Here is a 12,494-nt window from a genome sequence, read left to right on the forward strand (position 1 = left end):
GATTAAGTCCCACATCAGGCTCCCCGCTCAGCAGGAGTCTGCTTCTCCCTCTGACCTCCCCCATCTCATGTTCTCTCTCCCTCAAATAAATAAATAAATAAAATCTTAAAAAAAAAGAGAGAGAAATTCACACTTAAAAATTTTACAAAGGTGCTCATGCTGCTTTCAAATGTGAGTAAAGAGCCAATTGCAAAACAGTATAAATAGTATGATACAATTTTTGTAAAAAAAAAAACAAGTATACAAGTTGCTGTATGATTAAAATATGTCAGGTGTCAGGGCACCTACATTATCAGCAGTGGTTACAAGAGGAATGACACTGGTGGAGAATAAGGAGGGAGCACATATTTACTGCTTATAGCTCTTGTCACTTTCTCAAACATTATTTTTTAATAAAAATATAAACTTTTAGTTAAAATCAATCTATGGTGTTAGAATAGTGGTTACCCTTGGAAGGAAGAGGGAGTGGGACACAAGGGATGCTTCTGGGATACAGATAATTTTCTCTTCCTTGATTGGAGTTCTGCTTACATGGATGGATGTGCTCATTTGGTGAAAATTCACTAGCTATTTACTTATGCTTAGTTTACTTTTTACATGAATAAAGTTCACTTAAAAACGGTTTTATGGTGCCTTACTGAATAGCATTGTTCTAGTTTAAATATGTATATTTTATCTTTATTCATATACTCAACAGTTTTATTTCCCCATCTTATTTCTTCCCCTTACTTTCTCCTTAACATGGATACATTACAAATGCATTATTATTACAGAAGGCAAAATGGCTAGCTTGTAAAAATGGCATGTGAGAAAATCACTCACTCATACTCAGCCATAAAAAAGATCTTGCCATCTCAACTCAGCATGGATGGACTTTGAGGGTATTATGGGAAGTGTAGTAAGTCAGACAAAGAAAAGTGAATACCGTATGATTTTTGTTTATGTGGAATCTTAAGAACAAAATGAAGCAGAATCTTAAGAACAAACAAAGCAGAAACAGACCCATAAATACAGAGAACCAGCTGGTGGTTGACAGAGAGGAGGAGGGTGGATGAAGGGGGGAAAAATCACTCACACCTTATAGTATGAGGCAGACCATGAGGTATGGTCACTGAATCTTGTTAGCCGGATTCATCAGTACCTGGTACAAGAATATCTTTTGAAACACATAACTTCCTAAAACAGATGGAAAGGAAAAACAGGGGAAAGTGTTAAATGCGCAACACAGCTTATTTCCTAGGATTAAGAGTCATGGTTTTTCTCCCTCTCTGGTTTCCTCTTGTTTCATTTTTTCTTCTCTTCCCCTATGATCTTCTGCCTTCTTTCTTAAATTCCACAAACTGAGGGTTGCTGGAGGGGAGGGGAGTTGGGGGATGAGGTAACCAGCTGATAGACATTGGGGAAGATATGTGTTGTTATGATCGCTGCATATTATGTAAGACTGATGAATCACAGACCTATACCCCTGAAACAAATAATATATTATATATTAATTGATTGAATTTATATTTAAAAAATAAAAGAAAAAAAACAAGACAACATTAAGCCAATGGCTTAATGACAAAGGGACCCCAAGGAAATTGTGTATGGTGGCTCTCCCTATGACAGATTCTGTATGCACATCTGTAAACAAGGAACTACCAGACTTAGAAGGAACCTCAAAGACTGTTACTGCATCTCATAATCTCCCAACCAGATTTTAACTTGAGAGACATGACTAAATTAAAAGGTCTAAAATGTTCCAACTTTTTAGGTTGTTTCAACTGTTTAGGTTGTTAAGTGGTTGTTTGCTTAAGTGGAATAGTTCCCAGGCCACATAAAATTCAAAGTACGTTTAATCAAGTATTTATTGCATTCAGAAGAACAGGTCAAACAAGGCAGGTGAACAATACGATCTCACTGCAGCTCTGGGTCCTTCCTATAGGAGAAGGAATGATTAAAACTTTATCAGTAGGAATATATGGATCATTTTCAGACTTGGTTCTAGTGCCATATATCCTGACCTAATCTGAAACACAAATCTATAAAATTCACATTTTATATAAAATAACAGTTGAAAGTATGTAAGGGGTACTAACAAGACAGAAAAGCAAACACTGTAAAATCTTTATCTTTAATATACTGAGTAGCAAGGAACAATATTAGTATTTTATTCATGAAGACTACTTAAATAATCTTTACAACTTTGTGGGCACATATATGTACATTTGTACATCAAAGTAATTTTGGAAAGTAAAGTCCTATATATATGATTAAAATAATGTGTGACCAAATATATCCTGGGCCATAATTTTATCACTTCTAAATTCTCTTTAAGAAAAAACCCAATAAGGATAATTTAACTCACTATTTTCTAAAATGTCCTAATCAATTTGTAGCATAGTAAAACTGACATCCCACCAAGCCTACTTACGGATTATAAAGGGTAACACATATTTTAGTAACTTTATTAAAACATAAACTTTTCTGTTGAAATTTAATATTTGCTTAGAAGACAAAAGAATGAAACAAAGAATTTTATTTTCTGCTTGCTGAAGGTATTTGGGTAAACTTAGGTTTCAGATGGTCTTCTGTCAAACGTTTTAAATAAGTTTCTGAAAGGGCACTGGCAACAAATCCTTTTGAAAGGAGATTTGTTGATTCCATTTTCCTTGATTTTGAAGTGACTTATCTTAGACTTCCTTTTGAAATACTTCTTCCAAATTTTCTAACCATGTTTGGCTTTACTTTATGGATGTTTCTTTTATAGTCTAGAGAAGAAATAAAAAGACATATAAATATGGTAAAAGTATTCAAAAAGAATTCTCACTATTCATTCAAGTTATAAAAATTTGTTAAAATTATATCCATAAGAAGAAAAATTTATTCTTGAAATTCATAGTTGTTAACAAACAGGATTTAAAATATAACACGAAACAAACATTAGTAACATTGGTTTAAAAGTAGAAATTCATTTCTCCATACTCCCTACTGAGTTTTTAGTGTGCACATGTTTACACCCCACCCCCACCCTGGCAGGTATCAAATAACATCACTGAATAAACTATTACATTTAATTTTAGTTCCTTGAACTAACGAAGACTATTCTACTAGCATTGTTCTCTTTCTTTGTTGCATCATCACTTTTTTCCTCATTTTACAGATTACTTCCCTAAGGCTTCTAAACTTCCATATTTTCCCTATTTTTAGGAGTATAATTTGCATCTAGTGCTTCCTTAAGTGCTAATCCTTATTTCTTTTACTATTCTTATTTCTTATTTCTTTTACTGCCACCTCTCAAATGTCCATTCCTCTGGTTCTTCTTCAGGCTTCACAATGATTGTCTGCTCAATCAAGTGTTGTTAAAACAGGTAGGTGCCACTGACTTCTTTATGGCTCAGTTTTGTCTGTTATCCATTTTCTTGTCACATTAGGTTTTAGTTTCAGAGCCACAAACTTTCTTGACAGTATTTTATTTCTCAGTAAATAGCAGTTACCTTCTTTCCCACTGATGCTCCTTTGTTTTTTTGTTTGTACACTATTAGCTGGAGAACTCAGTTGAACATATTCTAAGAAAGACAGTCTCAGTTTGTCTCAGTTTTCTCCTTTTTCTAGTAATTCCTCTTGCATATATAGGCATTTTCACTTGAATATCCTATTATACATAAACTGTTTCCTTCCCTTAAACTAATACCTCTTTCTAGGTGCTCTATTATCCTTAACAATACATAATCTTTTAAAGTAGCTTTAGCTCTTCTTTGTCCTTTGGCAAGCATTGCAGTTTAGTAACAACTCCTACTTCTTTCTATGTAGAATTATTTTATTCATCTCTCTTTATATATGAGATATTTGATGCACTTTACACCATTCTTAGAAAATACGCATGTTAGAAAAACCAAATCTCTATTTGAGAAGTATCACAAATTTATTATTTGGTTGTACAATTATGATTTAGTGGAGGATTTTTTTCAGGATACCAATGGGGCAGTACATAGCCATACCAACTGCACATACACACTGTTAAAACATTACTAACTTTGGAGTGTTAAACAAAATAATCATAGTAAATTTTATGTTTCAGGACATTTTTATTTGATTTTTAAAATTTGCACAAAAGGCATTTCCACTGAACTTAAGGATGCCACTGGCTACCGCAAGAAGTAAGGATTTATCGACACAGTTCAGCAAAACTATTGAGAAATTTTATATTACTCTAATGAAAGAGCATTGACAGAAAAAAATAGCAATAGTTTTTTCATGTTATTCTTAGAAACACTCATTAACTCATGAAACCCCTTTAAATCCAAGTGCTGTAATTACAATTTCCTTTAGGCAAGAAAACAAACTGGGTCTTACTGATCTTGCTATCTGTCACAGAAACTAGCACATATCAGTAAATAAATATTTCTTAAATGAAGTCTTAGGAATTATAGTGTCAGAGAGACAGAGGTCTGGACACCAAAGCCCGGAAACTGGTTTGTGCTCTATACCTCTAACTTCACTAAAGATGTGGTTTTGTTACTGTATGTGGTTTTGTTGCAATTGAGAGGATGTAGTCATCTCCATCAGCATCTTTTTCAACTTGATAATAGGAGTTACAATATGACTCTAACTAGGTACAGGCTGAAGCCTGGCCATAATTGTACAAATGAGTCAGAGGCAAATTATTAAAAATAATAAGAGGAAAATTTCAAGTAGATAAAATTTATCTGTAAAACACAGGTATCATTAACCTATTAAATAATATATTTAGCTAATGATTTCAATAATTAAATTATTTATGAATTCTTCTGCAGTATGAGGCAATATGGACAACAAAAAGGATACAGAATGTAAAGTTAAAAGTCGGGCTCCACCATGAACTATCTGTGTGATGATCTCAGGCATTTTCTATTTTGTGTCTTTTTTTTAAAGATTTTATTTATTTATTTGAGAGAGAGAGAGAGAGAGAGAGAGAGAGACAGCTTGAAGGGAACACAAGCAGGGGTAGTGGCAGAGGAGAACGAGGCCTCCCACTCCCAGGGCCCTGGGACCACAACCCGAGCGGAAAGCAGAATGTTTAATGACTGAGCCACCCAGATGCCTGTCTATTTTGGGTCTTAACTCTTCTTATCTGTAACATGGATAATCATACTTAACATCTAATAAATGTGATGAAAGGATAAAAGGAGATTCTAATGAAAATACTGTAAGAAAATGGAAAGTAGTATACATATGTTTGGTAATCATGTTATTAAATATCAAATTAAGAGCTGAGACATACCCATTGTTGGTCTGTTTTCTTGTAAATCCTTTTCACTTGCATTATCTTGTCGAATGCGTTTGGCAAATCCAGAATTTACCTCGCCAGTTAATGAAGTATTTGATGCAGAACTGTAAGGAAAAACTTTTTATTTTAGTAAAAGATTTTTTGTAAATTCTTTTTTTCCCATTACTTGGTAAGTTTTAATACATATTCTATATGCAATAAAGATAAAAGAGAAAGTGAAATAATAAAATAATAAGTTACAAAATCCCATAAAAATAATTGGAGGTATTAAAATACAGTTTTGGAGCATAGGGAAATTTGTTTTGATTTTAATGATATTTATTCAAATTGGAGATTATGATTATAGGTATATGTAGCAATTCTGTAACAAAACATTTTCAGGGTACTCTGCTAGAATATAAGCCAATACTATTATCCAAAGCATAGAGATAAAGAGCATCTTGCAAGAGGTGAAAAACCTAAGTTCATATTATAAATTTGGAGTGAGAACCTTAATCTGGAGAATCTAAACAAGTGAGATTGTTTGAAAACCTTGTTTTCAAATCAAAGCATGGTAATAGGCTTAGACTCTTTCTCTGATTACTACAATTACAGAAAATGAAATGGAAAGAATGACCTATTTTCATGTTTTATCTTAAAAAAATTATATCAATCTCATATATTAAAGGGTCAAATTTCCAACTCAATTCCAGTTGACATATTACTACTAAACACCTACTACTATGATCTCACATTATAGGATACACTAATAGGTTAGGTAGTAATAAACCCTGCTCTGAAAACTTACATAATGAATATATGGTGGGGAGGGGGAAAAATAAGACAAATACACAAAATAATATAATGTAAAGTAAAACACAATGCTAAAGGTTTCAAACTATAGGTTCCTGATTCTAAAAGTAGAGAAACAAAAAAAACAAAAAAACAACTGAAAGATTTTGTGGATGAGATGCCTTTGATCTGGGCCCTGAAAAATAACAGTCCAATCCTTCTAAACCCAAAGAGGATCAAGTTTTAACAGGTAGGGTTGGGAAGAATGAGCATCCCCTCTCCATACTGATTCAAATAATCTAATTTTAAGGAGTTTCTGATTAAAAAAGATATCATATACCATTTTACAGGTTGACACTAATTTGATTGTCAGTTGCATTAACACTTGGAGGGTTCCCTTTTATGGCAACAATTAGCTCTTGTGGTAACCACATGGTGAACTGATGTGGGTGTGTTTGTGGAATACAGAGAAGATGAATTTGTTCTACGGTTATCCAAAGAGGTTGAAAATGACAATTTAATATGATAGCAAAAAAAAAAAAAAAAAATAGGCATGAGCACAATGAATGCTGGCAAAAATAATTCAATCTATGTATTTCAACTTTTCTAGAGCCTGTAAGAAAAATGATTAGGTGTAACAAGCAGTAATTTTACCTACTCTGTTCAAGAATATAAATGATATCTATCTAAAATGGTAACAAAAAAGTACTAGTATTATGAAAGCAAGGAAACTCAGTTGTAGAAAATCTCTTTTCTTAAATGGTGCAAAACTAAGTTACAATAATTCTGTATTGGATACTAAACACCCTTTTTGGATAACATATATACAAGCTAAGGCAAAAATTCTTTTTTGGTCATTTGGTGATTTTTCTTTAAGTATACAGATCATTGGGGCGCCTAAGTGGCTCAGTGGGTTAAAGCCTCTGCCTTTGGCTCAGGTCATGATCCCAGGGTCCTGGGATTGAGCCCCTCATCGGGCTCTTTGCTCAGCAGGGAGCCTGCTTCCTCCTCTCTCTCTGCCTGCCTCTCTGCCTACTTGTGATCTGTCAAATAAATAATAAATCTTAAAAGAAAATACAGATCATTGTCAGTTAGTTTTGATAGGCGTTAGTTTTTCCAACAATATATATTAAAATTATTTTTATTATTTTATGGAATGATTTTTCACTTTAGTTAGTTCTAGAACATCAGTGTTTACTAATAAATTGTTTTTTACTTGAAAGTTAGGCTTTTGAATAAATCTATCTGAAAGAAACTTCATGTTTCTAGGAATGAAAACATAGCCCAATAAAATAAATTGTATATTTATATATATATATATGTAAAATAAATGCAAACATTTTTTAGGATTTAGATAAGATAATCCACTGGTGAAATGTTTAACACTCATGTTATAAATTTATTTTAGATTTATGTTGGATCATAAAGTAAGACTTAAAATTGGTGTGAGTGAAAATTCAAATTATGTTAAAGACTATATTAAGAAGAAATTTAAAGACTTCTCTACTTATGTGCCAAATTATATTTCTCTATTAATGAAAGTTAAAATTTAACCTTTTGTTCCCTTATATAAATTGTATGTTTTTGCTTAATTAACATTTGCATCTCATATTCTTTTAGTTGAGATAATTTCTAGTTGGAACCTTTAAATGTCTTTCAAAACAAACCAAAAATGTGTGACAAGTCTGAGACCCATTTCTGGGTGCTATGAAAGATTATGAAACAAACAGAAACCAACTAGCTAAATACACAAAGTAAACAACCCCCCAAAACTTTGATTAATATAATTTCTAAATAAAATTTTACATACAAATATATTATATTTATATATTTGGTAGGCTGATTTAGTTAAAATAGTGCATTACAGTGATATTAAATGAATAAAAATTATTAAAAATTTAATATTCTCAATTTAAGTAGTAACTAAAAAATTGAGTTCTGTAGGTTTTTAGAATACCCAGTGCTTTTGGATTCCAAATTTTTTTTCAGAGAGAAAAACTGATACAAACTAAATAAAATAATGATACACACGGAGACTTCCCTTCTAAAAAAAAAGTATTAGAATACACACACACACACACACACACACACCCCTAAATATGTACATAAGGTGCTAAGTGGAAAATACCAGAGTTTATTACTCTCAAACTCATGTAGGTTTAATTAGGGAAAAGGAAGATTAAAAAAAAGTAATTATGTACACTTCTAGCATTAATCTCTTTTAACCTTAGTTAATGGCAGGATCTAATTATTGGTACCAGAGGGAATGTAATAGAGCAATTAATAGGCTGTGAGAAATCTTATTTTCTTTATATGTCCTTTAATATTATTTCACAATATTAGTTGCTCATGTGGAAGCTCTTTAATTCATCTAAAACCACTCTGAATATACAGTTTACATACCAAGACATTTCTTGAAAAATCATTTGATTTTTATAATGATTATTTGTACATTTTAAATTGCTCTTAGCTATAAGATTTTGCTACATCTTAGTTAACACAACAGAATTGTGAAGAACCAGAAAAGTCACCAACACTAATTAATGAAAGAATAACAAAATCCACACAATGAAAATTAGTATTAAGATGGTGATGGTTATTTATGGTCACTCATTAAGTGACTGATATCCATACATGAGCCAGACAAATTGCACCATTTAAATTAGTGCCATAGCAAAATACAGAATTTTAAATGTCATGGAATTAGTTAGAGGTATTCTGAAAAAATCATTCTACTAATTTTAAATCTGTATTCCAAGACTCTGCTGTACTTTGGAGGAAAAGGACAGATCCTAAATGCACCTGATAATACTCTATGTGGTACAAGTAGACTATTTGTAAATTTGTTTAGACTAGCCCAGATGGGAACAGGTTCATGGTGAAAAATAGGGAATTTATAATAAGAGTTATTCTATCTTAGGATCTGGTACTCTTTTCCCCATAATTACATGTCAAAGAAAAAGAGTTAAAGCAAGTCAGAGCCATTTTACAATATAACCACTCACTATGTCTTGTCATTGCATTCAGTGTTGTGGCATGCAAAGACTATATAATGGACTTCATATCATATAACTCACTATATTTAAGATTCTTCCTTGTCTTAGATTTTTAGCTGCTTTATTGTCATGTACCTAGGTATGTTTCTCTGCTTATTAATGTTGCTTGTAGTTTGCAGAACTTCTCAAATCTGTGATTAGTTACCTTCTGTCAGTTTTGGAAAATTATTAGCCAGCCTCTCCTCAAACACTGTTTTCCCTCATTCTTTTTCTCATTCTTTCTGGGACTCAAAATATGTACATGCTTGACCTTTCTGGGTCCCACATATCTTTTTTAACTCTTCTCCGTATTTTCTGTCTTATCCCTCTGTACGTTGGTTTAGATATTTTTCTGTCAACCTATCTTCCAGTTCACTAAACTCTCTCCTGCTGTATCTAATCTATTAAATATTTATTTATTCTTAATTTCTGTAGATTCTAATTTTTCAGTTCTAGAATATTCATTTGATTCATTTTAATACAATTCAATTCTTTGGGAAATTGCCACTATTTTGTTGAACTTAATCACAGTTAAATTTTTAAAGTCCCTACTTGATACTCTAACTATCTGAATCACTTATGGATATAGGTTATTAGTCATTTGGTTCTGTCTACTGAAATACTTGGTAATTTTTGCTTACTTGTTAAATATGTAAAAAGACCCCAAAACTGTAGATGTTCTAGTTGTTATATTTCTCCAGAAGTGATTTAATTTTCTTCTGGCTAGCAGGCAGAACAGAGATAGATCACCTTGATCCAAAAGCGACTGAGTTAATCTGAGGTCTTTTTCAGGCTTTCTAGAACTGGTTTATTTCCGGTTTGCCCTACTACTAGAGCACAGGCCTTCAAGGGTCTCAGATAAAATCCTGGGGGTTCAACAGCATCTCTTCTTCTCAATAATCCCTGAACAGTTTTTGTATCCTAGCCCCATGAGAATGTTAAAATTCTGCTTAATATTTTAGCTTCTTTCAGCTTTGTTTCTTGGCCTCTTATACCAGAGTTCAGAATGTGGCAAATATCTTAAGGACAAGAGCTATAGACAGAATTATTTTGTTTTCCCAACTCAGTGAGACTGCTAATAGCTGCAGGCTTCCATTTTGTGCTTGGGTTCTATACTTGATGCCATGAGTTGGCAAATACTAAATGGAAAAACGAAGCAAAGAAAGTTTGGCTCTCTACAGCTTGTCTTCCTCTCCTCTGGATCTTAGACCTTCAGGTCCTGGTTGTCTTGGTTGGTCTCCAGGGCCTTGAAAGCAGCTGTTGGTTGTATTTATCACATTCTGTAACTGTTTTTGATAGGTGGTTTGGTCTCATATAAGCTATATTGTCAAAGCCAGAAACATAAGTCTCTTCACTCATTACACTTTAGTCATATGTCAAAATCCATTAAGGACTGAAGAAATTCATTAATGTACAAAAAGAAAAATACCAAATGAGTAAAAGTTGTCACCAGAAGAAAAGTTAAAATTAAATGACATTTTTGGAGGCCAGAAGGCTTTTCAATTTATTTTTAATAATCTGAGATAGAGAATACTTTTTGTAACTATCAAGTAAAATACTTGGACTTTATCAAGATCTCCCTTTGATAATAAAAATCTAGTGCTGCATTCAGAGCAATTAATTATATGTACATTTAAACATGAATTCACAGTTTCATACAAGAAATAAAAAGGAGCTATAGGAAACAAAGTGTAAAAATGATCTTCTGTAAGCACTGTTTATGGTTAATTGTACCTTGTGAACTTCCGTTTCCTTTTGGCAGTAACAGTCATTGCCATGTAGGATGGTACTATGCTTGGTATAGGTAGAGGACGTTTAGTTGAGAATGAAGATGCAAGCCTGTATATTAGATAATAAAAAATAAAAAGCGTAATTTTGATTTGTATTATGGAGAAAAAGGGGGCATACACTTTCATAATTAGAATACCATTTCATATGAATATATAAAGAAAAGTATTATTCTCGATCCTCTCTTACTTGCCCTGGGGTTTTCTTTTCTCCTTTCTATATTATAGAAAGAGTTGCTCTCAAAAGAGATTTCTGCATCCCAATAGCATAGAAAGGTGAACGTATCATTCTTCTCATATTTGGAATACCTGTTACTATACAGATGAAGTGTACAGGATATGAAAGGAGAAGTGAGACAAAATGAGAAGGATGTTTGCTTGGATGACATGTAGTCAACCATACCGTGGAAATATGATGATTCAGGGTAAGTTGGGATTTGCTAAACGTCAATAAAAAAATATGAGATTTCCTTTAGTGAACATATTAATAAACAATAATAAACGTAATAATACTCCGATGATGGCGTGTATCATCTAACTTTGGAGTATATAGAACAACTAAATATATCTTAAGGTTTCTTCTAGCCTACTGAGGGGTCAATCAACTAAGCTATCAAATTAAAGGCCTTAAAATACTGTGTTAGTGGATTAATATTTAGAAAGACAAGATTAAATGAAGGTAAAACACTGACTTTTGTAACCAAGATTGCATACTTAACCCATGAAATAGACCTTAAATATAACTAAAGAAGAAAAAGGAAGCTATGGTTTAAAGGCTATGTAAATAACAAAACAAGAGCAAAAACAAATGAATACTTGGCAAATACTCTTTTTTGTACCTTTGTAAAATGTTATCGTTTGACAGTGATTCTTGTTCAGGTAATTTACTCTTCAAGCTCCTGGTGTCTTCACATATAGTAAATGTAGAGTCCAAATCTTCTTGTCTATATTCTTTTCTCCTGCTGAGAGGAGTATCTACTTCACATAACATTTTCAGAGAATTATCACTGTCTACACTTGAGCTGATGGTCTGAAAACCTGTAGTATGTGATGATGGTTTTAATAAAGTCACTACAGATGAATTTTGAGATGTTTTTCTATAGTCTTCCGGTGTATACACAATAGGTTGAAGTTCTTTGCTGAGAGAATCATTGAGCTGCAAACTTTCGGACAGTGCAGACTTCTGTGGATGTTTTGCTTTCAGGGGAGAAGGCATGAGCTTTCTTCGGGTTCTTTTTTGTGGAGGAATTTTAAGTAGATTAGATTCACCTGAAGATGTGCCTATTCAATAAAAAAGAATCTCAATAATGGCACCTAGTTTTCCAATAACCCTATGAGGTAAACAACAATAACAACAACAACAACAACAATAAATAATAATAAATAATAAAGTACATTTTCTGTCAACTGATGAAAATTTAAAAGAAAGCTGGAAAGAAAAACAAAAACATAGATTATTGATAATAATTTCAAATAACATTAATGAGCTCATTATAAAGATATTCTAGAACAGAAATAATAAATGGCTAATATCAATACTAATTTGTAGATATAGCAAAATTGAGGTTAGGGTAATCATGAAAACAATTTTCCAACAAATTCTAACAAAATCCATAAGCAATTTCTTCCAAGCTTTTATGTTTTAGATTTCAG

At 32.4% G+C, this 12,494-nt stretch overlaps 1 protein-coding gene across 2 annotated transcripts in view; it reads right to left on the minus strand.

The window, feature by feature from the left end:
• Positions 1 to 2,431: 2,431 nt before the first annotated feature.
• KIF18A (kinesin family member 18A) overlaps positions 2,432 to 12,494 on the minus strand; it is a 79,488-nt gene continuing 69,425 nt past the window's right edge. For both annotated transcript variants that reach the window (XM_044258998.1, XM_044258997.1), the window contains 4 exons: positions 11,681 to 12,122; positions 10,789 to 10,893; positions 5,243 to 5,352; positions 2,432 to 2,750 (listed from right to left, as the gene is read on the minus strand). In XM_044258998.1, the coding sequence (XP_044114933.1) occupies positions 2,668 to 2,750; positions 5,243 to 5,352; positions 10,789 to 10,893; positions 11,681 to 12,122 (740 nt within the window). In that variant the 3' untranslated portion in view covers positions 2,432 to 2,667. The remainder of the gene's footprint in view (positions 2,751 to 5,242; positions 5,353 to 10,788; positions 10,894 to 11,680; positions 12,123 to 12,494) is intronic.

The sequence above is a fragment of the Neovison vison genome, chromosome 7 (assembly GCF_020171115.1).
Source record: "Neovison vison isolate M4711 chromosome 7, ASM_NN_V1, whole genome shotgun sequence".
In the NCBI taxonomy this organism is placed as follows: domain Eukaryota; kingdom Metazoa; phylum Chordata; class Mammalia; order Carnivora; family Mustelidae; genus Neogale; species Neogale vison.